General features: G+C 61.6%; 2 protein-coding genes across 8 annotated transcripts; one reads left to right on the plus strand and one right to left on the minus strand.

Annotated features, from left to right (window-relative positions):
* The first annotated feature begins 385 nt into the window (after window positions 1-385).
* Window positions 386-11,210, plus strand: SELENOO (selenoprotein O). Of its 3 annotated transcripts, XM_036430079.2 has the most exons (9): window positions 386-1,003; window positions 2,669-2,872; window positions 3,879-4,059; window positions 4,836-4,966; window positions 5,376-5,656; window positions 9,284-9,434; window positions 10,173-10,358; window positions 10,475-10,631; window positions 10,726-11,070. In XM_036430079.2, the coding sequence occupies exons 1-9, from the start codon at window positions 435-437 to the stop codon at window positions 10,897-10,899; spliced, it is 2,034 nt and encodes a 677-aa protein (XP_036285972.1). In that variant the 5' UTR covers window positions 386-434; the 3' UTR covers window positions 10,900-11,070. The 3 variants fall into 3 exon arrangements, with proteins under 3 accessions (XP_036285972.1, XP_036285971.1, XP_045434676.1); XM_036430078.2 differs by having other exon boundaries at window positions 10,475-11,210; XM_045578720.1 differs by lacking the exon at window positions 4,836-4,966 and having other exon boundaries at window positions 388-1,003; window positions 2,673-2,872; window positions 10,475-11,210.
* On the minus strand, window positions 9,729-27,975 carry TUBGCP6 (tubulin gamma complex associated protein 6). Of its 5 annotated transcripts, none has more exons than XM_036430093.2 (25): window positions 26,950-27,963; window positions 25,543-25,706; window positions 22,633-22,840; window positions 20,991-21,164; window positions 19,894-20,015; window positions 18,886-18,949; window positions 18,667-18,776; window positions 18,324-18,415; window positions 18,095-18,234; window positions 17,330-17,479; window positions 16,844-16,925; window positions 16,671-16,759; window positions 16,473-16,588; window positions 15,423-15,561; window positions 15,094-15,165; window positions 13,551-14,925; window positions 13,342-13,400; window positions 13,098-13,236; window positions 12,841-13,021; window positions 12,624-12,765; window positions 12,356-12,550; window positions 12,145-12,277; window positions 11,852-12,065; window positions 11,508-11,707; window positions 9,729-11,388 (listed from the first exon to the last, which is right to left on the minus strand). In XM_036430093.2, exons 1-25 carry the CDS (start codon window positions 27,688-27,690, stop codon window positions 11,297-11,299), a joined length of 5,193 nt encoding a protein of 1,730 aa, XP_036285986.1. In that variant the 5' UTR covers window positions 27,691-27,963; the 3' UTR covers window positions 9,729-11,296. The 5 variants fall into 5 exon arrangements, 4 of the variants coding, with proteins under 4 accessions (XP_036285986.1, XP_045434673.1, XP_045434674.1 ...); XM_045578717.1 differs by having other exon boundaries at window positions 22,633-22,869; window positions 26,950-27,086; XM_045578718.1 differs by lacking the exon at window positions 25,543-25,706 and having other exon boundaries at window positions 26,950-27,163.
* Window position 27,976: the final 1 nt, after the last annotated feature.

Consider the following 27,976-nt stretch of genomic DNA (forward strand, 5'->3'; position numbering starts at 1 on the left):
TTAACCCTAATCCTGACCCTGACCCCTGACCTCTAACCCTTGCAGGCCCTACCCCCCTGGGCACCTATGAGCTGTTCTCTGGGCCTGGCCGTGTCCCCCAAGTCACAAGAAACAAGAAAGCGGGGACACGCTCGTTCCTCAGAGAAGGGCTGTGCGAGGAGGCAGGGGTGACACGGGCGCCAAAGACCCACAGGCCCCCCCTGGGCAGCCCTGCTGGATCGCCCGGCGCCCTGTGCCCGCACCAGCCCCGCCGCAGCCTGAGGACCCGCAGAGGCGCAGAGCCGGACGACGTGACTAATCAGAATCCAGCTTTAGCGGGCGCGGCCCGCGCAGGCGCAGCGGCGGACACTGCCTCTCTGGCGATTGGGTGGCGAGGCGTACGGGGCGGGGCTTCCTGTCGGGGCGGAGAGGTTTCCGCCGCAGCCGCGGCACTTATGGCCTCGCTCAAAGCGGTGCTCGGGACGTCGCTCCCGGCCGCCCGCGCCGTGTGGCTGCTCTGCGGTTGCCGCCCGCTGCCCGCGCCCTGCTCCATCTCGGCCGCCGCCATGGAGCCGGCGCCCCACTGGCTGGCGGGACTGCACTTCGACAACCGCGCCCTGCGCGCGCTGCCCGTGGAGACGCCGCCGCCGGACCCCGAGGGCGCCGCGCCCGCACCGCGGCTGGTGCCCGGGTTCTGCTTCAGCCGCGTGCGGCCCGCGCCCCTGCGGCAGCCGCGCCTCGTGGCGCTGTCGGAGCCCGCGCTGGCGCTGCTGGGCCTGGGCGCGCCGCCCGCCGCCGCCGCCGCCCGCGAGGCCCGCGAGGCCGAGGCCGCCCTCTTCTTCAGCGGCAACGCGCTGCTGCCGGGCGCCGAGCCCGCCGCGCACTGCTACTGCGGCCACCAGTTCGGCCAGTTCGCGGGGCAGCTGGGCGACGGCGCCGCCATGTACCTGGGCGAGGTGTGCACGGCGGCCGGCGAGCGCTGGGAGCTGCAGCTCAAGGGCGCCGGCCCCACGCCCTTCTCCAGGTGGGCGCCCTGCAGGTGGCACGGGGGCGGACCCAGGCCCCCGGGGCTTGCCCCCTGGGTGGGCTGAGATGCCACCCCGGGACGGAGGACCCCTGGGTAGCAGCGTCCCGGAGAAGGGAACAGCTTGTGGGGAGGTCCTGGGGCCGGGACGGAGGGGCTGGCCGGCCTCCTGTCCTGCTTGCCCCGGGCCCGTCCCCTCTGGCCTTTGAGCCAGGCGGGGCGCCTGACCCCACAGCCCTGGCAGCTGCCCACTGTCTGGTCTCACAAGCCGTCCGCGGACTTTGCACGGGCACACTGTTCACCGGTGCGCAGGGAGCCTGGGCGAACTGGCCGGCATGCTCACGGCCCAGCTTCCTCTGGTGCTGGCGGCGGCCTGCTTCCTGCACCGCGCGCGCGAGCAGCTGCCTGTCCACTCACCTGCGCCCGTGCCCGCCAGAGGGACGAGATGCCTCGGATCCGCCTTCCAGGGAACAGTCCCCCAGGCACAGGCTTCTAAGCCCCGCATGCCTGGCCTGCTCTGACAGCCCCCCCAAAGGGGGCGGGGCCGGGCCGGGCCGGGGCGTGTCCTATCTGGGCAGCCGGACCCAGCAGAGCGCCTTCCCACAGCTGTCTCCAAGAACTGACCAAAAAATGAGCTGATAAGCAATTAGAGTGAGGTTAGAAGATAGAAAGTTACCGTATAAAAGCCAATTACTATATACCAGCAGTGAACAATTGGGGACTTGGGCTGAGGAACAGCATCCAAGGGGTCCTCCCTCAGGTGACGGACAGGGAGCTGCCCCTCCAGACAGTGGATGTTACTCAGCACCAAAAAGAAGTGAGCTGTGAGGGCAAGGAGAGATGTGGCGACGCCAGTGCATGTGACTGAGTGCAAGAAGCCAGTCGGAAAGGGCCACTCGGCCTGATCCCGACTCCATGATGCTCTGGAAAAGGCAGAACTGGGGACAACAGATCAGGGGGTGGGGTGGGGTTAGTAGGGGGGCGCAGGACTGTAGGGCAGTGAAATTACCTGTGACTACAGTGGGGGGTACATGTCATCATACGTTTGTCCAAACACATAGAACGTAGGACCCTGATGTAAACCCTGGACTCGAGGAGATAGGGCGGGTCAGTGTAGGGCCACCCATTGGAACAAATGTCCCCTCTGGTGAGGGTGCTGTGGGGAGGCGGTGCATGTGGGGCTGCAGGGGCTGATGAGGAATGTCTGCACCTTCCACTCAATTCTGCTATGAACCTAAAACTGTTCTGAAAAAAGTATTAAAAGAGGCTTAGTATGAAGAAAAGGTCAGAAGCATCCAAGGCAATCGAAGTCGTGTCCCACCACAAAGAGCGCTGTTGTGTTGTTTTTGTAAAATGAGTAAACGTAGAATTGCAGTCCCGAATGAGTGTGTGTGTGTGTGTGTGTGTGTGAATGAGAGATGGGGGAGGGGGGGACATGGCGGCAGGCTGGGTCCGTGTGGGTGTCGGGGCCTTCACTGCCCTTCCCCTCCAGCTCCAGGCCACGCGCTCACTCTGGCTCCAGACCTGGGACGACGTCGGGGCTGATGTTAGCCTGGCCGTGAATTGTTTTTAATGGCTGTTAGCAGGCTGTTTCCGTCCTGCGTCTGCACTGAGCCTCGTGTGGAGGGCCCCGCCAGCGCCACAGTGACCCGTGTCTGATTCCAGACAGGCTGACGGCCGCAAGGTCCTGCGCTCCAGCATCCGGGAGTTCCTGTGCAGCGAGGCCATGTTCCACCTGGGGGTGCCCACCACGCGGGCCGGCGCCTGCGTCACGTCCGAGTCCACGGTCGTGCGCGACGTGTTCTACGACGGCAACCCCAAGCACGAGCCCTGCGCAGTGGTGCTGCGGATCGCCTCCACCTTCCTCAGGTAACGCTCCCGCTGCCTGCGGCCTGGGGGACGCTCGTGCGGCTCGGACACACTGAGGGCCGGCGCCCGGGACGGCGGAAGCTGGCTGCCCGGGAAGGTCCCGGGCGTTCTCTGGGTCAGGAGCCCGTCCTGCGTGTGGACAGTCGGGCCTCCCAGATTCCTTGCCCGACACTGATGCTGCCAGAAGGGATGGGGGGGCGGAGGCCGTGGCAGCGAGTCCCAGGCGCCCCGAGCTCTGAGAGGCGGCTGGGCCCGGCGGGGGGGGGGGGGGGGGGGGGGGGGCTGTCCAAGCAGGCGTCTGAGAGGCCACGAGTCTGACCGGAGCCCGAAACGCTCCGAGAACGTGGCCGCGCGTAGTGTCGTGGTGAGTAAGGGGCTGTCACCGGCCTGACGTGCTGTGTCCCTCACACCCCTCACTCGGCAGACTCCTCTCTGGATCCGTCTCTGATAGGAGCCCGTTTGTCCGTCCAGATGGCACCGTGCTGCCTGGCGTCAAACCCAGTGTGTCAAGAGGTGGCTTTGGGGCCGAACCAACCCTGTATGTGTATATCTGGGCACCCAAGATGGCTCGGGAGTCGTCTTGGGAAGAGGGCTGACCCGGGCCCTCAGCCCCAGGGTCTCCGGGCCCCCAAGGCCCAGGGCAGGCAGACACCAGTCCCCAGAGGGAGACCCCTCGGTGGCGCCGCAGGCATTGCGACCCGTCACTGCCGTGGCAGCATCCCTGGCCTCGGCCCACCAGCTGCTGGTAGGAGCTGTCAGGACGACCACACGTCTCCGGGCACTGCACTGCCCAGGGCGCAGTGACCAGAGTGCCCGCTGCAGGGTGTCAGTCCCGCACGTCCTGGGTGTGGGCGGACGGGCACAGGGCCTCCCCACCTCCCCTCAGCGGCCGTGAGCGTGGCCAGAGGCGCCTGCTGTGCTGTGTCACTGGTTGGTGTCCGCTGTCAGCTGCGTCCGGGGGCGGGACGGGTCATGGCTAACCTGTTGAACCCCGGGCTCCCTGCAGGTTCGGGTCCTTTGAGATCTTTAAGGCCGAGGACGAGCACACTGGCCGTGCGGGCCCCAGCGTGGGCAGGAACGACATCCGTGTGCAGATGCTGGACTATGTGGTCGGCACTTTCTACCCGGAAATCCAGGCCACGCACGCCAGCGACTCCGTGCAGAGGAACGCCGCCTTCTTCCGCGAGGTGGGTCTAAGGTGCCAGGTCTGCCTGCCCTGGGCCTTGGGGGCCCGGAGACCCCGGGGCTGAGGGCCCGGGTCAGCCCTCTTCCCACCAGAAGTGGGCGCCGGCCGAGCAGGTGTTTGGGGGCTGTCCTGTGCGGTCATCGCGCCTGCTGCTGCAGCATTGTCTCCCTCAGCTCACACCTGCCGAGGGGCCGCTCTGACCGTCTGTTTGCAGCCGAGAAGGGTGCTGCCCAGTCAGTGCCTGGAGTCCTCAGCCTCCGGGGAGGGTGGCACCTGTGGGCCAGGGTCTGGACACAGGGCACTGGGGATGTCTTGTGGGGTTCCCTGCTCTCCCTGTGGCCGGCATGTCCCCACGGCTGCATGGGGTGCTGAGCAGTGGGCCTGGGGCATGAACAGCAGGGCTGGTGGCCGGACAGACCACTTGAACCTCCTTCCTGGGCAGCCCGCGGGGCCAGGCAGGCCCGGCACAGGCGCCTGGACCAGGGAGGGTTTTGCCTGACGATGTGTAACTTCCTTGTTTCCACGTGGTCTTCCCATTGGGCCCGAGCCAGGCTTCGTGTTTTTCTGGTAAAAGTCCAAGCCAGTGAGGATCTGAAAAAAGTAGATGGTGTGTGTGGGGCTAGAGCCCTCCTCACGTCTCAGGTCCTCCCTACGGCCGAGTGTTGGTCGACACGACAGGATCCGGGCCAGGGCGCCCCAGAGGAGCACAGCTGGCCCCGGGGAGGGAAGACGGGCGGGAAGGGGCTGGAGGGAGCAACCAGGCCCGTCCTGCCCCAGGTGACACGTCGCACGGCCCGGATGGTGGCTGAGTGGCAGTGTGTCGGCTTCTGCCACGGCGTGCTCAACACGGACAACATGAGCATTGTGGGGCTCACCATCGACTACGGGCCCTTTGGCTTCCTGGACAGGTGGGCACACCCCCACAGCGCCCGAATCGCTGGGCAGGGGAGGGGCCTGCAGGCCAAGCTGGTGGGAGTTCCCAGCAGTGGAGTCCCCTGGAGGGTTTCAAGCTGAGAAAAAGCATTTTAAAAGGGTGCCCCACCCTGGCAGGTCCTGAAAGGGACTGAAGGGGCCAGGCGAGGAGCAGGTGGTGAGCGGGGCAGGCAGTGCCGGCCTGGGCAGGTGCCCGGGGGCAGCGCCGAGGACGTCTTCCCTGCTGTGGAGGCGGACCTGTCGGGCTGGTGGCTGATGGTCAGCTGGCGGCAGGAGAGTGTGGAGGACTCTGCAGGGTCCTTGAGCTCAGCCCTTAGGGCCAGGACCCCTGGGGGACGGCAGGAGACAGCAGCCACATGGGCAGCACCTTCTCCCCGTGTGCAGGTACGACCCCGACCACGTGTGCAACGCCTCGGACAATGCCGGGCGCTACTCGTTCAGCAAGCAGCCCGAGGTGTGCAAGTGGAACCTGCAGAAGCTGGCCGAGGCCCTGGCGCCCGAGCTGCCCCTGGAGCAGGGCGAGGCCATCCTGGCCGAGGAGTATGACGCCGAGTTCCGCAGGCACTACCTGCACAAGATGCGCAGGAAGCTGGGCCTCGTGCAGGCCGAGCGGGAGGAGGACGCCGCGCTGGTGGCCAAGCTCCTGGAGACCATGCACCTGACCGGTGAGCAGGGCGGGCGCGCGCGTGTGGGCTCGGCATGCTGCTGTGGCCAAACAGACGTGAGGCGAAGTCCACCTCTCACCGGTCCTCGGTGTGCACGCCAGGGGCACTGGGTACATTTCACTGTGATGCAGCCATCCCTGCCATCCGTGTCCAGAACTGTCCATCTTCCCCGCTGCCCTGTGAACGGACCCCTTCGGGCCCTCGCCGAAGCTGAACCCCACAGCCCGTGTGTCCGAGCACCGGGTCCTACAGGCCCCCAGCTGCTGGAGGCGGAGGCTGCTGTGTTGTGTGCTGGGCCTGCTGTGCTCAGCACCACCAGCCTGGCTGTCCCTCTCTGCTGTGAAAACAGCCCTCCTGGTCCTGCACTTGGCAGTGGGGCCCGGGCGTGTAGGCTGGCCGTGCTCTGGCTGGAAGGGGAAGCTTCCTGTCGCCACCACAGAGCAGGCAGACTGCGCCTCCTCATGCCGCTATTTCCAGTTTGGGTGCTTTTTACCATTTTGTGTCAGTTGAGACAACCACGTGGTTTTATGCCTTCATTCATATCCTGTCTTAGTCCGTGTGATCTATAATAAATTGCCACAGCCATTCGTCTCGTTCTGGAGGCTGGAAGGCCAAGACGGAGGTGGCAGCGCAGGGGGTTATTGGTAAGGCCGCTGCTCACCCACAGAGGGTCCTCCTGGCAGAGCAGGGAGGGTGCTTTGTCTCTCCTCACACGGACAGGTCCCACAGGAGGCCCCACCTTCATGACCCGACTGCCTCCTGGCCCTCACGCTGGGGAGAGGTCACAGCCCCATGTGCTCCTGGCAGACCTGCTGGTCGTGGGCCTGGCCCTCTGAGTAGATGGGCTTGGCCTGTAGCTTTCTTTCCTTGCAGTGTCTGTGGCTTTGATGTCGAGGCAGTGCCAGCCTCACAAAGTAAATTAAGAATTGTTTCCTGATTTTCAGAAGAGTTTGAGGAGGATTGGTGATAATTCTTTAAGTATATATATATATATGTGTATATATATACTTAAAGAATTATCACCAATATATATATGTATATATATATTTTTAATATATTTTATTGATTTTGTACAGAGAGGAAGGGAGAGATAGAGAGTCATCGATCAGCTGCCTCTTGCACACCCCCCACTGGGGATATGCCCACAGCCAAGGTACATGCCCTTGACTGGAATCGAACCCGGGACCTTTCAGTCCCCAAGCTGACGCTCTATCCGTTGAGCCAAACTGGTCCCGGTTCTTTAAGTATATTTTTATTGATTTCAGAGAGGGAGAGTGAAACATCAATGACGAGCATCATTGATCAGCTGCCTCCTGCTTGCCCCCTACTGAGGATCAAGCCTGCAACGTGGGCATGTGCCCTGACAGGGAATCGAACCTGGAACCCTTCAATCTGCAGGCTGACACTCTATCCACTGAGCAACACCGGCCAGGGTGGTGGTAATTCTTTAAATGTTTGATAGAATTCACCAGTAAAGGGTCAGTGCTGGGCTTTTCTGTCTTGGGAAGTATTAGATTGGGAGTTGTTTGTATTCTCACCAGTTACAGAACTAGATGTTATTTCTTCTTGAGTCCGTTGTAGTTTGTGTGTTCCTAGGAACTTGCCCAGTTTCACCAGGTACCTGACTTATTGGCATGTAACTCTTCATGTGTTCTTAGTCTTTGGGTTCTGATTTTCGTTCTTTGTATCTTCTTTTTTTTGCCAGTGTAGTTAAGTTTATCAATTTGTTGATCTTTTCAGAGAACAATTTGTGTCATTGGTTTTTCTGTTTCATTATCTCTGTTATAATCTTTAGTTCCTTCCCTGCTGCGCACTGGTCTTGCTGTTCTTTTTCTGGTTTGTTAGGTATGATGTTAGGCAATTGATCTGAGGTCTTTAATTGGTACAGTTGACATGCCGTGTTCACTTCAGGTGTACAGCACGGTTTGGTGTTTGTGTATATTGCAATATGAGCCCAGTGACTAGGGAACAAGTGGTCACAAACTGGTTTTGTGAGGAGAGATCCGTCTTTCAAAGTTGGCATCCATGGCTCGCTCCTGTCTTTCTGCGTATTTTACCATTTCCCTTGTGATTTCTTTGGTGGGCCCTTGGATTATGTTGATTTCCACATTATTTATAATTTCCCATTTTCCTTGTTTGTGGTTTCAGCTTCATGCCTCTGTGGCTGGTGAAGATTCCAGCCAGCCCTCGTAAACGTATCAGACTTGTTTGGTGGTCTCTGTGGCCTTCGGGGGCGTGTGGCTCCCAGGAACAGTGTTGTGGCCCAGGGGGCTTACTGCCGTTCGGGTGTGGGTGCTTGAACGTCCATCTGGACGCCACACCCCTTGTTGGAAGGGGACGTGACTGCTTTCTCCCTTCAGTTGGATGGGCGTTGGCCTTGCCCATCAGGATCTCCCACGTGGTGTGCGGGTGGTCACGTGTGAGGGGCATGTGCCCATCCGAGCACATCATACAAAGCTCCTCTTTGCCCTTAGACATTTGTACTTAAACCTGTTGCGTCTGACGTCAGAGCCACCAGGCTCTAGGCTATTTGCACAGGACCTGTCCCCCACCTCCCATGCTCACCTTGATTCTAAAGTGCGTCTCAGATGGTGTAGTGGATTTGTTTTACTCCATCCTGCCAATCTCTGCTTGTTGATTGGAATTAAACTCATTTACTTTTTATGTGATTGATGAGAAGGAAGCACCCCTGGCCATTTGCTGTTTGTTGGCTGTGTCTGACACCATTTGCCCTCATTCTTTCCATTGCTGCTTCCATGTTTCGTTGATTCTTTGGTAACACTCTGAATTCATTTCCTTGTTTCCTGTGTGTGTGTGGGGGGAAGGTGTTCCATTTTTAAAATTTTTTTTGTTGATTTCAGAGAGGAAGGGAGAGGGAGAGATAGAAACATCAATGATGAGAGAATCACAGATCGGCTGCCTCCTGCAAGTCCTCCACTGGAGATCAAGCCTATAACCCATGTGCCCTGACCAGAATCAAACCTGGGACCTTGCCGAGACCGGTTTAGCTCAATGGATAAAGCGTCGGCTTGGGGACTGAAGGGACCTGGGTTCGATTCCGGTCAAGGGCATGTACCTTGGTTGCGGGCATATCCCCAGTAGGGGGTTTGCAAGAGACAACTGATCGATGACTCTCTCTCATCGATGTTTCTAACTCTCTATCTCTCTCCCTTTCTCTCTGTACAAAGTCAATAAAATATATTTTAAAAAAAACAAACAAAACCTGGGACCTTTCTGTTCACAGGCCGACGCTCTACCCACTGAGCAAACCAGCTAGGGCTGGAGGTTTTCTTAGGGGTTATGGTGACTGTGTTCTGACAGGTCAGACTGAGTCCTCTGGGCATGTTTCAGGGGTCTGGGCACACTGCAGCTCCTGAGGCCAGGAGCTTCGCTGTTGTACCCGTTTTACAGATGAAGAACCTGGGGTGGGGACCTTGAGGACTGGTCTGGTGCTGAGTTGTGGCTGAGCTGGGTAGGGGCTGAGAACACACTGGACCTGACAATGCAGTGTGGCTCCCACCGGGTAAGATGGACGTGTGTGGGTCAGCCTGTGAGCAGAGAATGCTGCAGGAGGGCAGCACAGAGCCTGGCCTCTGCCCCCCGTCCCTGAGCAGCTGTGTGTTCCAGGTGCCGACTTCACAAACACCTTCTACCTGCTGAGCTCCTTCCCAGTGGGGCCAGAGTCCCCGGGCCTGGCCGAGTTCCTGGCTGCGCTGATGGAGCAGTGTGCCTCCCTGGAGGAGCTGCGGCTTGCCTTCCGGCCCCAGATGGATCCCCGGTGGGTGCTCGGGTCTTGCTTCCTTGGAATGTGTTTAGAACAGAGCGTGAGGGGCTGCCCATCGGGGTGCTGACACAGTTGGCTGGATGCTTGGGATCCGGGCAGCTGCTCCCCTCCCAGTAATGAGTGGTGGTCAGAGGAAAGGACAGCAATACAGACGCTGGACGGGGGGCCCAGGGCCCGGACTGGGGGATGGTGGTCTCTGCTCTCCGTGGCCTCAGGCACCATCTCCCATCGGGAAGAGCACACACGTCCACGGGGTGCAGCCCACACTCAGGGCAAGACCTGGGAGGTGTGGTGGCACATTTCAATAAACAAGCCTGTAGACTGGCCAGAGGAATTTAATGCGGCCGTGCAGGGCCTCGGGACCCAGGTGGACTGCTGGCAGGACCTGCCCCTGACTTCAGTGAGCTTCTCCCAGCAGTCAGTGCTGGGTGGGGGCAGAGACGGTGCCTTGCCCACCCTAGGGCCGCCTGAGTCAGTCTGTGGCACGTCCTTGGGTGCAACTGTGTCCCATCACATGGAGGGGCTGCTGAACAGGGTGGCCCGCTGGCAGGTGCCCACAACTACCTCATCCACTGGGGCTGGGCTCCCCTTCAGTCAGGCTGTAGTGGGGTGCAGCAGGGCCGCTGAGGCCATCCCTCTGGGGCAGCCAGATGTTCAGAGTCCCAGGCTATGTGCACAGCCAGGGAGGGCGCTGCAGCCTCCTGGACACGCTCACAGCCACTCCCCACCCAGGCAGCTCTCCATGATGCTGATGCTGGCGCAGTCAAACCCGCAGCTCTTTGCGCTGATCGGCACCCGGGCCAACGTCACAAAGGAGCTGGAGCGCGTGGAGCAGCAGTCGCGGCTGGAGCAGCTGAGCCCGGCCGAGCTGCTGAGCAGGAACAGGGGCCACTGGGCGGACTGGCTCCAGGCGTACAGGTGAGCCGGCCGAGCGTGCATGACGGGCACAGTGTGCCTGCCGGGGCACCATCTCGGGGAGCCCGACGGGGGAGGTGGGAGCCGAGGCTGCTGCCAAGGTGGGCTTGTGGTTGCAGGGCCAGGCTGGAGGAGGACAGGGCGGGTGCCGCTGACCAGGGCGCCTGGCAGGCTGAGCGCACGCGTGTCATGCATGCCAACAACCCCAAGTACGTGCTGCGGAACTACATCGCGCAGAACGCCATCGAGGCTGCCGAGAACGGAGACTTCTCAGAGGCAAGGACACACCCGTCCCTCCTCCCCTGGGTCCTGCAGGAGGGGCTGGGCCAGGGAGGGAGGGTCCCCATAACCCCCCCTTGCTCCTCTCCAGGTGCGACGGGTGCTGAAGCTGCTGGAGGCCCCGTACCACAGGGAGGGGGAGGCCGCCGAGGTCCCGGAGGCCGCCGAGCCCGAGGGGGCCGGCAGCCCAGCAGAGAGGCGCCGCTCCTACAGCAGCAAGCCCCCGCTCTGGGCCGCGGAGCTGTGTGTGACGTGATCTTCGTAACCGCCTTGGTGGCCGAGGCCCCGAGGCAAGTTGACCCCGAGTCCATGAGGCGGTGCCCAGCAGCGAGCAGCCCACCCCGTCTCTCCATGACGGCAGGGACGTCCAGTCAGGACCTGACCCGTCTCTGTCTGACACCGACTCAGCAGCCCAGCACAGCAGCATGCTCCCCATGAAAAGCTGCTTCGCGCAAGGACAGGGCAGCAGAGGGGCCAGACCCAGGAGGACCCAGCAGCCACAGCCCCCATGGCAGCCTGGGAGCGCTGCAGGCCCCTGCTTCTCGGAACAGCCCCTAAATAAACAGCAGCTCCAAGGCCCATCTGTGTGTGGTCATTCTACCCAGCCCACCCCTGGGACCTGCCCCAGAGGCACCTTAACTGGCCTGCACCCAGGCGAGCAGCTAGGCGTCCTGGTAGTAGTTGTTGAAGTTGATGCGCAGCAGGAAGTCCTCCAGGTGGGGCTGGTATCCTCTGTTCACCAGCTTGGTCACCACTGGGGGGAGCAGTGAGTAGATGGGTGGGAAGGACAGTGAGTAGATGGGGGCCCTCCCTGGGCCCTGCCCTTCTGCCCCGATGCCGACGGCAGCCCACCTGCCAGTGCAGATGGCTCACCTTTGAAAAGGAAGTGGGAGTAGTACTTGAAGGTGTTGTAGGACTGCTGCATGAGAGCAAAGTTGGGGTGCTCGGCGCCGTGGGGGCCGCCGGCTGGGCCCCAGGGCTGGGAGATGAGCTGGCTGCGGAACTTAAGGACCAAGCTGAAGACGCTGTGGATGATGTTCATGACGGGAGCCGCCTTCTCTGTCAGCAGGCCCCTGGGGAGCAAGGGCGATGCCGGTGGGTGGGGTGATGCCCTCAGGGTAACCCTGATGCCCCCCCCCCCCCCCGCGTGTCCCCGCCCCGTGCCTGAGCCTCCCCTGAAGACCGGCTGGGCCCGCGCCCCCGTGCCTGAGCCTCACCGGAAGACGGCCTTGTGCAGGTACTCGGCGTGGGCGCGCTGGATCTCCTCGAGGTCCCCCACTGTGGCCAGCCGGGCCCGGAACTCACACCAGGTGACATGCAGGATCTGGTTGGCGATGTAGCCCTGGATGACCTTCACAAAGTGCTGCATCTCGTGTTTGAAGAGCTGCAGCTGCCGGAACTGCACGGAGCCAGCTGCGGGGCTCACGAGAGCTGTGCAGGGGGATGAACAGCTGCTGCACGGCCAACGCCCCAAGCTGAGGGCATGGGCGTGGGCGTGGGCAGGCCTCACCTGTGCGCTTCAGGTGAAAACAGACGTCCTTGAGCGTCCACATCATGAGCTTCAGCTGCAGCAGGAAGGAGAAGATGCCGCTGTACCTGCTCAGGCAGCTCTCGGTGATGACGATGTTGAGGGGCCAGTCAACCTGCAGGGCGTTGGTTCAGCACTCCTAGAGGGCCAGACCAGCCCAGCCGAGCCCACCCACACCTCCAGCTCTGCTGACCTTGTACCTGAGCTCCAGGCAGCTCAGCACGTCCGGAGCGTTGGGGACGAAGGCCTCCGGCAGGAACTTGAGGGCGAAGGAGAGGTTGGCGGCGAGCGGGGAGTCGCCGTGCAAGCTGTACTGCAGCGCCTTGCGCAGCACCGCGTTGAGCACCAGCGGGTTGAGGAGCTCCCCGGGCGTCTGCCCTGCGCCCAGCTGCAGGAGAGGAAGAAGGTCCCGAGGCCGTCCAGTCCAGCAGCCGCTGCCGCCCCCACCGCCCCAGGCCCACCTTCTCAAAGAGCAAGTCGCTCAGGGACTGCGCGAACTCGCCGTCCTCCATCAGCAGGAAGTGCCGCAGCGCCTCGAAGTGCGCCTCCAGCTGCAGCTCCACGAAGAAGTAGTCCACGGCAGCCTTGTTCACCAGGGACACGCTGCGGAGGGGCTGGGTCAGGCAGGTGTGCGGGGCAAGTGGAGGAGGCGGGGCCAGGAGGCGGGCGGGCACTCACTGGGCGGCCAGCGGCGCAGTGACCGAGTGCTTCATGAGCACAGGCAGCGGCAGCAGCTCGCTCAGCTGCACGGCGGTCTCCTCCGTGGTCTCCTCCGTGTCCGACGGGCCCCGGTTGTCCTCAGGGAGGGAGAAGGCCCGGGGAAGCCCGTGATGTAGGAGGCGTGCCACCGGAGGCTCTGCTGCAGGGACGGCACAGCTCATGTCGCCAGGGGCGCCTCCCGGTGCCCGCCCCCTCGCCCCCATGTGCTCACGCACACATGGCCTCGTAGCTGTCCGGGTACTGCTCCAGGTGGTACTGCTCCACCAGGCCTGCCAGGTAGGCCTGCTCCCTGTCCTGGCGCCTGTCTTCCATCTCCTCTTCCAGGCCCGGGCTGCTTGGGGTGGCTGCGCATTCCTAAGACAGCCCAGCGTCACAACCATGCCCCTTCCCTTTGCCCAAAAGAGAAGGGCAGGTGGCTCAGTGCCCAGCAGAGCATGCCCCCACCCTCCTCGGCCTGACCTGGGAGCCTGCAGGCTGACTGGAAGAGCTGTCCTCAGTGTCCCCGCTCCTCCCTGGGCCTGAGTGGCACAAAAGGGCCGGGAGGGGGGTCAGGGGCACGTGCCTGCGGTGGGGCAGCACCTCCCAAGCCCCCAGGACAGCGACTTCTCACCCTTCCTCCTCCCCCTCCTGGACCACCACCACCAGTGACAAGACAGCTGTCCACTGACCTGGCTCACAGGTGCTGCCTCCCACAGCACTGGGTCCCGCCTCAGCACCCGGCAGGGCCTGGAGGCCACCTTCTTCCCCAGAGCCACCCACCGGCGTGCAGGAGCTGGCCACGGCCGGTTCTGCCAACAGCTGTGAACCGTGTTCCCAGGTAGGGCTCTGGGTGCCCAGGCTGAGGCCTGGCTGGGACATGTGGTCGGGGGAGCTCTGAAGGGGCCTGGGTGTATCATGCTGGGTTTCCCCCGGGGGTGCTCCCAGCAGCACGTGGGACTGAGATACGTGTCCGTGGACGTTCCAGCGTGGCCGGGAGGGTGCCACGTCCCACATGTTCTCCCCGACCTTGATGCTGGCATCAGACACGTGTCCGTGGACGTTCCAGCGTGGCCGGGAGGGTGCCACGTCCCACACGTTCTCCCCCACCTTGATGCTGGCATCAGACACGTGTCCGTGGACATTCCACCGTGGCCGGGAGGGTGCCACGTCCCACACGTTCTCCCCCACCTTGATGCTGGCATCAGACACGTGTCCATGGACGTTCCACCGTGGCCGGGAGGGTGCCACGTCCCACACGTTCTCTCCCACCTTGATGCTGGCATCAGACACGTGTCCGTGGGCGTTCCAGCGTGGCCTGGAGGATGCCACGTCCCACACGTTCTCCCCCACCTTGATGCTGGCATCAGACACGTGTCCGTGGACGTTCCAGTGTGGCCGGGAGGGGGCCGTTCCATGAGTATAACTCCCTGTGAGACTACTACCCTCAGACACATGCCCAAGAGGCTGTCCCATGGCCTGGCTACTCCCCTCCTGGGGGAGGCTATTCCTGGGTGGGCATGGGTGAGGCAGAGCCACCTGCCCATCCGGGACACTGGTGTCCAGCGTACACACGTGAGTGTCTCCCCACAGCTGCGGCCCCTCGCAGCCTAAGCTGCCTCCCATAGTCTGGAGGGACCCTGGGGCCGAGGTGACCAGAGCTGGCCTCAGGACAGTTCTGAAATCGTACTCCTGTGGCCCAGAGCAGCCTGTGCCCGCTGTGGCTGATGACTCAGAGGCACGCAAATCTGAGCCGATGGTCTGCAGGGCCTCCTCCAAGACAGGGGCCACCCCAGTGTCCTCAGGCTGCTCAGCAGCCGGGCCCGCGGGCAGGAAATCTTGGATACTGAGGCCTGCAGAGAACAGCCCCGGCCCCTGGGCCTGCCCTGGCTGCAGGCCTGCTCCCAGCTCTGAGCCGCTGCAGGCCCCCAGTGCTGGGGGTGTGGGGGGCTGCGGCGTCAGCTCCCTTGGCTGGCCTGGGCCATCCCAGGCAGCCACGTGCTGCTCTGCAGACCCAGAATCACAGCTGCCACCTCCATCAGGGTGCCCAGGGCCCAGAGACGAGGCCTGAAACAAAGAGCATGTTGGACCCCTGGTTACCTGGCTTTATCCCCAAAGTCAGTTGTGGGGACTGTGAGGACACAGGACAGGCACCACTGTGTTCCAGGGCAGCACAGGCCTGGGACCCAGCTCAGAGCCCCACGCGGCATCCCCGGATGCAGCCTGGCCCCTCACCTGGGAGCATGCACTGGGGCGCACTGCCGGCGGCTCTGGGGGCCTCCCTTCGGACGCGTCTCTCAGCATGGCCTGGAATTCAATTACAGGGCGAGGTGGCGGCTGCACAGAGAGCAGACCCCACCCTCCGCCCGGAGCCACCCGGCCCGGAGCCTCTGCGCCCACCAGCCCCACTGCAGCAGCACCGAGACCACAGGCTGTGCCCTCGGCCTATAGACAGCCCGCACGGCCCCACACAGCACGTCCGGGAACTGAGGGAGTTACCGTCCCTTCCCCAGGGCACACGGGGTCCTGGGGCCTCAGGCCCAGAAAGAGGGCCCCTGACACACCTGAATGTGCTCCTCATCTTCTAAGAGAAAGCGAGCTCGTGTGCTCGCAAGCCTGTGCCTCTGGATCTTCCACAGCGCCTTCTGCTCCCGACGGGCTGCCTCTGCAGACAACTTGCTATAATGGTCAACCAGCGCCTGCCTGAAGCCACATCCAGAGAGGACAGGTCACCAGTCACCCCACACTGTCCAGCTGGCTCCCCTTGGGGACAGTTCTCCACGACAGAGGCCCCGGCAGGTGGTCTGCACAGCCTGGCACCTCCCCAGGCCCCAGGTGGACCCTCTGCACCCACAGCTCCTGCAGGGGCCTCACCAGGCTAGCTGCTCTGCCCACAGGGCAGGCCCCCGGCCAGGGCCCGCTCACGCCTGCTGATGACCACCAGAATGCGCCTCTGCACCGTCTGAGGCAGGGGCCCTCTGGGGCAGCCTCCTTCCTCAGCTGCACAGGACGGAAGGAGAACAGCTTCTACCCACACGCACATACCCACACACGTGCACATACACAGACGTGTGCGTACATCACTCGGGCTTCAGGGCTCAGCTCTACAAACAGTATCTGAGATCAGGCCACCAAGGCCATGAGCAGGAAGGGACAGCCCCTCCTACGAAGAACCCCCTGAGAGGCCACTCTGCTCCCAGCTCTCCCCTGGGCGTGGGGGACTCAGAACCCCCGGAGGGTGGGACGAGTCTGACACAGTGAGAGCCCGACTGTCGGATGCTGTGCTGGACAAACACCCAACTCTTTCAGGCTAGCAGGCTTCACGTTAAATGAACAGGAGCTGTTTAACTCCAGAGGCGAGAGGCGGGGTGTGCAGATCTGCCTGGACTCCAACCCACACACCCACCAGCACATCCTGATGGCTGAGGACACACGGATGTGCTCATGTCTACATCCACGAGCACCGAGGCCAAGTGGTGCTTGGAGTCAAGACAAGACTTGAAAGTTTTCCAAATAAAAAGTGAAACCACCATCACCAAGATCAAACCTGTCATGGGGCCTGCCGTGCCCTCACCGCGGAGGATCAGCCGGAGTGACCACCCGCAGCCACCCACCTCGCCTTCCTCTCCAGCTGCTCCTCCAGGGCCTGCAGCCTCCGCTCCCGGGCCCGGAACTCTCGGGCGTAGCTGAAGTCATCATCCAGCTCCTCCTGCCGGGCTGCCCGGCGTCGCTGCAGGACAAACCACAGGCAGCCTCAATGCTAAACCCAGCTCTGCAAGCCGCCCCCACCCCAGCACCCACAGCCTGCCCACCTCCTGGTCCTTCACAAACTGCTCCTTCAGCCTCTGAAACTGCTCTCGCTTCCGGGCGTCCAAGGCCATCCGTTCCGACATCTGCCGGTCTGCAGGAGACACAAGCGCCGTCCTGAGGAGCCCCCACAGGCCACAGCCAGCATCCCAGAGAGGGACCCGGAGCCGACACGCACCGCTCAGCGCACTCAGGACCCTGGACGCCGCTTCTCGGGCCTGGACGATTAACTCCTGCTTCGCAATCTCCATTCGCAATTCCTGGAAAAGACGGGCGGTGAACCCAGCCACCTCTCTGCCCGCCTCTGGGCTGGAGGACCTGCAACAGGCTGCTCAGACCCCAGGTGGACCCCCCGCAGGGACCGCGCCCTGCCCCCCACCCCCTGCCCGCCCTAAACAGTGACATCAGACACAGGGCCCTGCACAGGAGCTGAGCTGTCGCCAGGTGTGTGTGTGTGAGCTCAGGAGTGACATCCCTTCAGGGACAGAGGGCCAGCGCCCAGCCAGCTCCCAGAGAAGAGGGGACAGAATCCCTGCCCTTGGATGCCCGACCCAGACACACACCTAGGACCGAGACCGCTGCACCGTCTTGCACACCCCAAACCCAGCACCCCTGGGAGCGGAGGAGGGAGTGAGGGAAGCCCCCGGGGCTATGGTCCTTGAACCTTCTCCTCCTTGCTGATGGAGCTGTGGCGCGCCACCCTCTCCATCCGCCCCACGTAGATGGCACAGTCCTTCTCAATCTCCTTCAGCTCCTCAAGGCTGAAAATCACCGAGATCCGGGGCACGGGGACGTCAGACCAGCAGAGATAATGCTGCAACAGAGGGGCCCACACCCAGCTCTGCTTCCGTGCTGCCGGTCACCTCATGGGCAGCCCACTCCTTCACAAGGGGACAGCACCCTCCACGGCTCCGAGCTCACACCTGGCCGTCTGCCCTGGTCCTCCACCCCCACTGACCCTGGTCAGCCTCCACACAGTTCTGGTCCCTGGAAGCCCTAGGCCCACCTGGCCAGCGCCTGCCTCTGCTCAGACAGCAGACTGCTCCTCAAAAAGGCTGCCCCAGCCTTGGCCACGTGGACGCTGGCACAGGCCTCTGTCCAAGCCTGTGCCCAGACACAGCTCCCTGAACCAGCCTGTCCATTTTCCTGCAGATGCAGGCCCTCCCCACCGAGGGGCCGCTCTCCCGAGGGGGAGGGGAGGGCTGCCCCTCGGCCTCAGGACGCCTCTGCTTTCCCTCCATCTGAGTGTGAGCCGGAGGCAGGAGCCCTCATCAAACTCAGGGGCCCTGAGGGAGAAGTCACCACGTCCCAGCTCCAACGTGCTGGCCCAGCGGCAAGAACCGATGGCCTGGTGTTGGGGGGGACCTCACTCTGAGGCCAGAGGACGAGGCAGGCGAGGAGCAGAGGGGGTGCGTGGCTCCTCACTCACCCGGGGGCAGCAGAGCTTCAGCAGGTTGATGGTCTTCCCGCAGACGTACACGTCATGGGCGATGTGCTTCAGGAAGGCGGGCACACAGTCCTCGGCCTCCTTGGAGAGGAGCACGTGGCCGTGGGTCCAGTAGGACTTGTCTGAGCGTGGGACAGGACACGCTGGGCTGCGTCCAGGACCCCTGACCCCGGACAGCACGGAGCCCAGCCCACAGCCAGCCACCACCTACCTCTGAAGCCCAGGTAGTCGTGGTTCACCTGGATCATGAACTCGCCGTACACGTCTCTGAAGACCCCACTGTACACCCAGTCGTAGATGAACCTGCCAGGGTGGGGCCAGCAGTGAGATGGGCGGGGCGGCCACAGGGTGGAGCCTGTGCAAGGAGCCCGTCCCAGCCCTGAGGATGCCGCACCCTCCCCATCGGACATCCCTGCACTCAGCAGGTGTGTGTGTGTGTGGGGGAGGGTCCCCAAGGGAATTCAGCTCAAGCACCTGCAGAGACAGAGTGCAGCCCGCCCACCCCGGCCCCACCCCGGGCCCCACCCCGGCCCCACCCCGAGCCCCTCGCCCACCGGGTGTAGGGCTCGCAGCTAGTCTTGAGCAGCGACAGCAGCACCGGGTAGTGCTCGTTGCTGCAGTTGTCCAGGGCCTCCTGGTAGAGGTAGGAGAGCAGCTTCACGCCCTGGAGACCGCAGAGGGCGGGGCTGAGCGCATGCGACAGCAGAGGGGACAGGCTGCCCACGGCAGTCACACTCGGCCTCGCCCCCTTTCCTGGGTCCCACACAGCTCACCGTGGGGAAGGGAGCCCGGGCCTCTCCTCCGCAGGTGCCCACACCACAGAGCTCAGCCAGGTACCTAGGCAGGCCAGGGAGAGCGGGTGCTCAGAGCCCAGGCCGGGGAGAGCGGGTGCTCAGAGCCCAGGTCAGGGGAGAGCGGGTGCTCAGAGCCCAGGTCAGGGGAGAGCGGGTGCTCAGAGCCCAGGCCAGGGAGAGCGGGTGCTCAGAGCCCAGGTCAGGGGAGAGCGGGTGCTCAGAGCCCAGGCCAGGGGAGAGCAGGTACTCAGAGCCCAGGCCAGGGAGAGCGGGTGCTCAGAGCCCAGGCCGGGGAGAGCGGGTGCTCAGAGCCCAGGCCGGGGAGAGCGGGTGCTCAGAGCCCAGGCCAGGGAGAGCGGGTGAGCAGAATATGGCCCAGCCCTTCCCTCCACCTTCACCCTCTGGCTCTAACACCAGCTGCCCCCAAGCATCTCCACCCTGAGCGCCCTGCTGGGTTCCTCTGCAGGCACCCCTGCCTCTCCCCCTCCTCCCACTCAGCCAGGGCCTCCACCACTGAGTGTGCCCTTTCCCCGCACCCGGGCTCAGCCCCGAGCCCCCCTGGGCTCCCGCCACCTCCCAGGCTGCCGCCCTCACCCTCTCCACCACGGCCGTGCACATGCAGCCCGGCACCCCCACTGCCTCCCTGACGGCCCATGTCCAGCCCTCAGAGGCCTCCACCCTCCACCCCTCGGCCCGAAAGGCCTGCTCTCCCCGAACCCTCTTCTCCAGCGGCACCTGCGGACATCGCTCGCCGGGTTAGCGAACTGGCTCCTGAGGGCCAGGGCCCAGCTCTGTGGGGCTGTGTGTGCCTTCAGGCAGAGCCCCCACATGGTGGCCGAGCCCTCTCCCAGCACCGGGACCTTTTCAAGCCAACATCACAGGCCCAGGCCCAGCACCTGATGAACTCACTGCCCAGACGGCTCTCAGGAGGCTGTTCTCCAGGCCCGGCCGCCCCCACCACCCCCGAGGCTGCTGTGCTGTGCTCACCTGAGCTGCCGGCCCAGCTTCTTGAAGAGAAAGCCAATGGTGAGGAGGCTCAGAGTGGGCGGGGTGGAGAGCACACACGCCCGGTAATACTGCAGGTACCGCCTCAGGCCGCTGGTGAAGGCCTAGGGGACAGGGGACTGAGAGGAGGCAGTGGGCGCAGACACCGCCGCGCTCAGAGCTGGAAAGGGTCACTGGGGCTAGGAAAGGCCTCGGCTGCCATCCCTAATCCTGGGCTCTTTTCCCAAGGAATGTGCACCTGTGGGTCCCACCCAGGCACCCCCAGTCCAACTGGGAGCTAGGAACGAGCCCTCTGCAGATTCTGTCCCTGCAGCCGGGACCAGCCACACCAGGAAAATGGGCAGTGAGGCCTGGAGGTCCTGAGGGTGGCAGGCACTGACACAGGCTACGGCTGAGGTCTCAGTAACAATGGGCCCCAGCTCAGCTCACGTCTCTGCAGGAGCCGCCAGAACCAGCGTCCACCCCACCAGCGAGGAGACGGCAGGGCTGCCCTCACGTCCCTGATGGCGGGCAGTCTGCCTGGGCCAGTTTCCTTCTGTCCCCTACCCCCACCCCTTTTCCACACCACCTGACCCTCCCCCCTTGGCAGTACCAAAGCATGAAGGACTCGCAGCCCAGTGCCGCTGGGCATGGTGCCCTGCCCCCTCTGCCTTCTTCCCGATCAGTGCTCGCAGATGCCCCGCTCAGCTATTTGCCTGTCCCTCCCATGGAGCTGCACACTGTCCTGGGGGCTGTACCCAGCGCAGGGGCAGTGGGAAGGCTTTTGGGGAGACCTGGTCCAGCCCCGGCTCCTGGAACTCAACTCGATTGCATAAGATGCACCAGGACCCGGTGGGGAACAGCAGCCTGTGCCCACCCCCCCGCATGGTCCTGCCCCAGGCCCCCCACATGTGGGCCACACCCACCTCCCACTATCCCAGCCCCCCGTCAAGTGACGACGAGACACCTGTTCCTGAAGGGTAACGGTCAGCTCCAGGCATTACGGGAGACAAGGCTCAGTGGCAGGCAGGCCCTGGGCCTGCTCCCCGCTCCTGGGCGCAGCGCCAGGGAGGCCGCGCCCTCCCAGGAGGCCGGCCTACCTGGAACACGAGGCCCTTGCTGCAGGAGGCGTCCAGCACGGGCTGCAGGGAGAAGTGGCTCAGGCGGGCGTAGTGGGTCCCGCACACGGCCACCTCCGAGAGGAGGCTGCTGATGCTCTCCGGCGACGTTCCCGACACGTGGGTGCCCTGCTTCACCCCGAAGGCCTGAGCCGGCTGGAGAGGGCAAAGGGGTCACTGAGGCCTGACGTTCAAGACCCCTACCCATGTACCCAACCACACTCTGTCCACAGAGCCCAAGACACAGAGCAAAAAACATCCGGATTTTTGGGTGCCAAAAGAAGAGAGGACAGGATATTGAAGGCCTATTTGAAGAAATAATAACAGAAAACTTTCCCTACCTAGTGAAAGAACTAGACTTACAAGTTCAGGAAGTGCACAGAACCCCAAGCAAGAGGAATCCAAAAAGGACCACACCAAGACACATCATAATTAAAATTCCAAGGGAAAAAAAAAAAAAAAGAATCTTGAAAGCAGCAAGAGAAAAACAGTTAGTTACCTACAAGGGAGCACCCATACGACTGTCAGCTGATTTCTCAACAGAAGCCATGCAGGCCAGAAGGGAGTGGCAAAAAATATTCAAAGTGATGAACAGCAAGAACCTACAACCAAGATGACTCTACCCAGCAAAGCTATCATTCAGAATTGAAGGTCAGATAAAGAACTTCACAGACAAGAAAAAGCTAAAGGAGTTCATCACCACCAAACCAGGATTACGTGAAATGCTGAAGGGTATTCTTTAAGAAGAGGAAGAAGGAGAAAAAGGTAAATGTAAAAATTACGGACAACAAAAAGACATCAAATACATACCTACCAACAAGTGAATCTAACAATCAAGTGAATAAAAAGTCTGAAGAACAGAATGGACTGGTGAATATAATAGAATCAGGGACACGGAAAGGGAGTGGACTGACAATTCTCAGGGGGAAAGGGTTGTGAGTGGTTCGGGAAGAGACTGGACAAAAATCTTATACCTATGGATGAAGACAGTGGCAAGGGTAAGGGCATGGGGTGGGGTGAGGTATCAGGTGGAGGGGAACTATGGGGGGAGGAGGGGAAGAAGAGCACCTGTAATAATATGAACAATAAAGATTTATTATAAAGATAAATAAATAATAATAATAAAATAAAGTATTATGGGGGAAGTGGGAGGATGAGACAAGGACAATGCTTGCCCTGGCTGGTGTGGTTCAGTAGGTAGAGTGTTGGCTGTGGACTGAAGGATCCCGGGTTCAATTCCAACCTTGGCTGCAGGCTCAATACCCAGTAGGGAGCATACAGGAGGCAGCTGACCAATAATTCTCATCATTGACATTTCTCTCTCTCCCTCTTCCTTTCTCTCTGAAAAAAAAAAAAAAAGATGGTGCGCCAGGATGAAGGAATGAAGGAATGCCAGGACAGTTCCAGGGGAATCAGTCACTGTAACACACAGCCAGAGAAGGAATGAGAGCACCAAGCACCTTACTCTTGTTTGGTTTGTAAAGGTCATTAATAAAGGCACAGTTTCTAGGACTGAAATGAGAATGCATCACTGCCATTGCCTCAGAGCCGGCCCCCAGGCCCAGCGGCCTCCTCCTATCCTGTGGAGTGCTCGGGCAGTGACCACGTGCCAGCACCCCCTTACCTGGCAGAGGGGAAACGTGGCCGACATGACCCCAATCAAGACATTCAGCACGTCCTTCACCAGCTCGCACTCTGGCACCAGCAGGGGCGGCGCGGCCGGCGGGCCCCCGCCCAGCGCCTGCAGCTCCCCGCAGCACAGCCTGCAGAAGCTGTCGAAGGCGTCCCTTCCCGCCTCCGTGAGGTAGGGCTCTTCTCTGTGGCCAGGCGGGCTGTGGAGACAGAGCCACAGGCATCTCAGCTACACAAAAGGCAGGAGAAAGTGACTCAATACAACCCAACGTCTAAGAAACAGAGTGGGCGTGTGTCCGACCAGCCCCCAGCCTCGCAGTCAGCTCTGTGGGCTCAGCCCCGGCTGCGCTGGGTCAGACAATCCACAGAGACCCACCCCCAAGCACCCACCGGGCCCACGCGATGGTTCTCAGGGTGACCGACACGCACGTATGTTCATCTTAAAAACAAGCACGAGGCTTACACACCCGTGTGCACAGCAGCACATTCACAACAGCCCGGAGATGGAAGCAGCCTGTGTGTCTGCCTGTCGACTGGTGCGTGGATTAAAAGCACAAAGGCCTAGAGCACATGTGTCAAACACAAGGCCCGCGGGCCAAATCCGTCCCGCCAGGCCTTGCAATGTGGCCCGCACCGCGCTGTCATCGCTGCACTCCGCTGCGTTTCCATCACAATGACAGTTTATAACTGTTCAGTAAACCATTCGGCCCGAGATTTAGGCTGGATTTTAGATTTTGGCCCCTTCTCTGATTGAGTTCGACACCCCTAGCCTAGAGCATTCAGCCTTCAAAAGGAAGGACACTCGGGACCTGCTACAATAGGTCCTTGATGAAGCTTATGCTCAGTGAAATAAGCCAGACAAGGAAGGACTGCAGACTCCACGTAGAGGCCCCTAGATCGGCAGATTCAGAGAGTAGGGGGTGGTGCAGGGGCTGGGGGAGGAATGGGAGTGTTTCATGGGGACAGAGTTTCAATTTGGAAGACGGAAAGTTCTGAAGATGGTGGTGGTGGTGCCTGCACAGCAATGTGAATGTACTTAATGCCACTGAGCAGCTGTATACTTAAAAACGGCAAGAGTGTGCATCTTACACAAACGATGGACAGAGCAGTCTCATGAGTTTTTAATTTTTATGTCAGAGAGGGAGAAGAAGAGGGAGATAGAAACATCAATGATGAGAGAGAATCACTGATCGGCTGACTCCTGCACGCCCCTTACTGGGATCCAGCCCACAACCCAGTCCTGTGCCCTGACAGGGAATCAAACTGTGACCTCCTGATTCACAGGTCAACACTCGACCACTGAGCCAGACAGGCTGGGCCAGCACAAAGCAGACACACTGGGTCTTGAGTGCGGCTCCGGGCACTGGGCTCTGGGCACCACCAGGGCTTTGCCTCACCCAGTCACATCGTTCAAAATCAGCCAAAAACATGGTACATTTAAAAACCTTCCTTTGAAAACCACCAACATCTACTGAAAAGTATAAAAACACTGTCTTTTAAAACCCCTGGGGAAAGTAATTTCTTAGTGAACAGAGGCCAGGAACACAGGCCTTTCTGAGACTTTTCTTCTCGTTTGTACTATCTGACCAGCTCTTTCTCCTCTTCCCAAAAGAGCCTGGGGTTCAGGTCTAGCAACTCAACGGGCTCCAAGCTGCTGGACATTCTAACGTTGACGGGTGTCGGACCCCAGGACATGTTCACCTCCACGTCGGGCGTGGAAGATACAAGAATACGTTTCAGCTGGGACCGGTTTGGCTCAATGGATAGAGCATCGGCTTGGGGACTGAAGGGTCCCGGGTTCGATTCCGGTCAAGGGCATGTACCTTGGTTGCGGGCATATCCCCAATAGGGGGTGTGCAAGAGGCAGCTGATCGATGACTCTCTCTCATCGATGTTTCTAACTCTCTATCTCTCTCCCTTCCTCTCTGTACAAAATCAATAAAATATATTAAAAAAAAAAAAAAAAAGGAATACGTTTCAGAATCGTTCAAATCACGGTGTTTTAACTGACAGTGCCGTCATGGGCTCTCCCATCACTCAGGACTCTGAGGGCTCCTGCAGGACTCTCCTGCCCGCTCCTGCAGGCTCGCCCCAGCACCCCTGTGCCCTCAGACCAGGACTCAGAGCCGAGGGAGAAAAGCCCAGGCAGGAAACTCTAAGGTCCTGCCCCCCAGAGGACTCGCCCCGACAGAAGGAAATGGCTTCCCCAGAACCGCGGCACCTGTGGAGTCTCGGGAGACACAGGTGGGCCTGCCGCAGGCCCAGGCAGGGGCGGCTACAGCCCAGCCGGGCCGGCAGCCAGCTCTGCTTCTGGTGGGAAAAAGCTTCCCCAAAGGCCCACGGCAGGAACCAGGGGGCTGGGGTTTAAATGGAAACAGGTTCTAATGACTCAGCAAGTAACCCTGCGTGCGAGGCCTCCTCCCGCTCCGGGAGGTTTCCAGACACAAGGCCGTGGCAGAGGGGCCCCCTGGCCCCGGCTGAGTGACCAAGGAAACACCGCCACCGCCACCACAGCGGCCAGCCGGAGAACAGCGCTCCCATCCTTCTCGACGACGGACAGCAATGGGCACGGTGAAAGCTCCCTCTCAGCACCCAGGCCTGACCGCACCCTGCAGCCGACCTCCACTCCTCAGCCCGGAACCTCGTGGTGCGAACGTGGCTCTGCGCCGGCCGAAAAGTGTGACCTGCAGGCGCTGGCCCACGGGAACCTCCGTGAAGCCGAAGTCCTTGCCTCCGCCCAGCATCCCTCAACGCCCAGAACAGAGAATTTTGTGCACCAACCACGACTGACATCCCAGGTCCCCAATCCTGTCAGCGGCTTCTGCCAGCAGCCCCCCCGGCTCTCCGGGTAACGCACTCACGGCCGGGGAGGGCAGTGCGGCGAGGGCCTAGGCGCACGTACCAGCCGACCTGTTCCCAGCACCGCCGCCTGCTGGCCTCGTAGGTGAGCACCGCGTCCCATGGGTCGATCTCCGGGGTCGTGCCGTGCTCAGACTGGGAGTCGGGAGTCAAATTGGATGCCGACTGGAACCCTTCGTCTTCGGACGGATCCACGCTCTGAGGCACCTGGAGGCCAGCCGAGGAGAAGACACCACGTGTGCCTTTGGCCTAAGCTTTCCCCGTGACGGGAATTCCAGGCCTTCACACGTTTACTCACACGGGAAAGACCTGACGGTGTTTCCTGTTTCTTTCTTTCTTTTTTAATATATATTTTTATTAATTTCAGAGAGGAAGAGATAGAAACATCAGTGATGAGAGGAAACCACTGCTGCCTCCTGCAAGCTCCCCCCGCCACCCCCCCAGTCCCCACTGGAGACCCAACTCGCAACCCGGACATGCATCCTTGACTGGAATCGAACCGGGGACTCTTGAGTCTGCAGGTGGACGCTCTATACACTGAGCCTAACTGGCTAGGGCTCCTGTTTCTCTTGAGCACGTATGCACTACAGTGCTTCTGCCTCCATTAAATAACTTAAGAAGGCTCTCAATTTCCAATTTCCCTCAACACGTAAGCCTCCATATAACTCACAATGAAAAGCAACCACTCTGGAAATTCCAATTTGGGGAAACCAGCATGAAATCATGCGAGCAACACAAAGATGTACGTGGACCAAGGTGTTCAGCATTGGGTGTGTTTGCAGATGGCCTGTCTCGCAGTGCGAGATCGAGTGAGCAGTGACAGTGCATCTCTTCTTTCGGGAGCGCTCACAGAACCACTAAACGCACAGTCCAACGTGCATGAAAAGCCACGTCACAGGGGGAGAAGCATGTAGAACTGCACGTATAGTACGAGCAAACATCTGCCACGTGTGGCTACTGAGCACTTGAAGTGTGGCTTATGTGACTGAGGGACTGGACTTGTTACTGCACTTTAATTAACTCACGTTTAAGCAGCACCTCTAGAGAACTAGGACTTAACAACACACCCTGTCAGGCCAACCATGAAAAGCAGCATTTGGCCGAAACTGGTTTGGCGAACTGGGCGAGCATCGGCCTGCGGACTGAAAGGTCCGGGTTCGATTCCGGCCAAGGGCATGTGCCTTGGTTGCAGGCACATCCCCAATAGGGGGTGTGCAAGAGGCAGCTGATCGATGTTTCTCTCTCAAGGATGTTTCTAACTCTCTATCCCTCTCTCTTCCTCGCTGTAAAAAAAAATCAATAAAAAAAGCAGCATTTGCCTGGCTTACAGCTGGGCAGCGGCGTCCCCGCCCAGGTGGTGGGTACCAGTGGCCCCACCTCGCCACAGCTCAGCCTCCCAGTGGCCTGGACTCCGGAGCTTCCCATGGCAAGAGGCAGGAGCTGCGCTTACCTTGATGGCCAGCCCAGAGAGGCCTGCGCTGTCCGGCACGGGGGGCAAGTCCAGCCGGACATCCATGTCGTAGGTGCGGCTGTGCACGAGGGCTCCGAACAGCGAGACGCGGGTGTCTCTCTCGAACCTGTCACCACAAGGGTCTCCGTAGGAGAAGAGCCGGGCCGTGGGCAGGCCGGTGCCCGGCGTCGCCTCCATCACCTGAAGCGCTTTCTGGATCATGTCCTGGCACAAGTACTCCTCTCTGGAGATCAGCGACTGCACGTCCATCTCAAACACGCTCAGGTCGTAGCAGTCGTAGCCGCCGTAGGGCACGTTCCTCCCCACGTGCTTGTTGTTCAGGAAGTAGTCCCGCCGGCGGGGCAGTGGCTGCGGGGGCCCGGTGCCCGCCAGCCGGACCAGCAGGTCCAGGGCTGAGTCCAGCTCCGCCAGCGGGCAGCCAGGGGCCGCCTCGAGCTGCTCCACCAGCGCCTCCAGGCGGTCGGCCTCGGGCCCCAGGCCGCCCACGCGCAGGTCAAATGACAGCATGAGGATCTTGTTCTTCACCGGGAGCCTCGAGGGGTCGGGCGGCCGCCCCGGAGGCTCCTCCTGGAAGAGGTGCGTGAAGAGGGCGTTGTAGGCCACCCGCTTGAGGCTCTGCTTCGCCCGCCGGCGGCTCGGGCCGCGCTGGCCCAGGTGAGCCCTGGCCGCCGGCAGGAGGGCCTCGCACAGGTCGTCGAACAGCTGGGTGATGCTGGCCATGCCCACCCCGCCGGCTCCCGGGCCTGACAGCCGCGGGGCGGGGCCGGCGGGGTCCGCGGCGGCCCTGTCCTCCCTGCCGGGCACCAGCGCGGCCCGGCAGCCCGCAGCCCGCAGCCCCCTCTGAACCGTGACAAGCCGACGGGGACGCGGGCGGGCGGCACACGGAGGACACGGGAGGGTCCTCGGGGTCAGCCCCGCACGGCCGTCACGCACCAGGCCGGAGCAGAAACGCGCGCGCCTCTGCAACTCCCGCCGCCGCGCGTCACCGCCGCGCGACCCGCAAACC

The sequence above is a fragment of the Pipistrellus kuhlii genome, unplaced genomic scaffold, assembly GCF_014108245.1.
Source record: "Pipistrellus kuhlii isolate mPipKuh1 unplaced genomic scaffold, mPipKuh1.p scaffold_m20_p_101, whole genome shotgun sequence".
In the NCBI taxonomy this organism is placed as follows: Eukaryota; Metazoa; Chordata; class Mammalia; order Chiroptera; family Vespertilionidae; genus Pipistrellus; species Pipistrellus kuhlii.

Bases quoted from the DNA above. Each gene is read 5' to 3' on its own strand.
- SELENOO (XM_036430078.2), top strand. From the start codon at position 435: ATGGCCTCGCTCAAAGCGGTGCTCGGGACGTCGCTCCCGGCCGCCCGC. The intron at 2,873-3,878 runs GTAACGCTCCCG...GGCTCCCTGCAG, and splicing joins ATCGCCTCCACCTTCCTCAG to GTTCGGGTCCTTTGAGATCT. The intron at 4,060-4,835 runs GTGGGTCTAAGG...GTCCTGCCCCAG, and splicing joins ACGCCGCCTTCTTCCGCGAG to GTGACACGTCGCACGGCCCG.
- TUBGCP6 (XM_036430093.2), bottom strand. From the start codon at position 27,690: ATGGCCAGCATCACCCAGCTGTTCGACGACCTGTGCGAGGCCCTCCTG. The intron at 16,589-16,670 runs GTGGGCAGGCTG...TTTGTCCTGCAG, and splicing joins AGTTTGTGAAGGACCAGGAG to CGACGCCGGGCAGCCCGGCA. The intron at 11,708-11,851 runs GTGAGGCTCAGG...CTTGCTCCCCAG, and splicing joins CTGCACAAGGCCGTCTTCCG to GGGCCTGCTGACAGAGAAGG.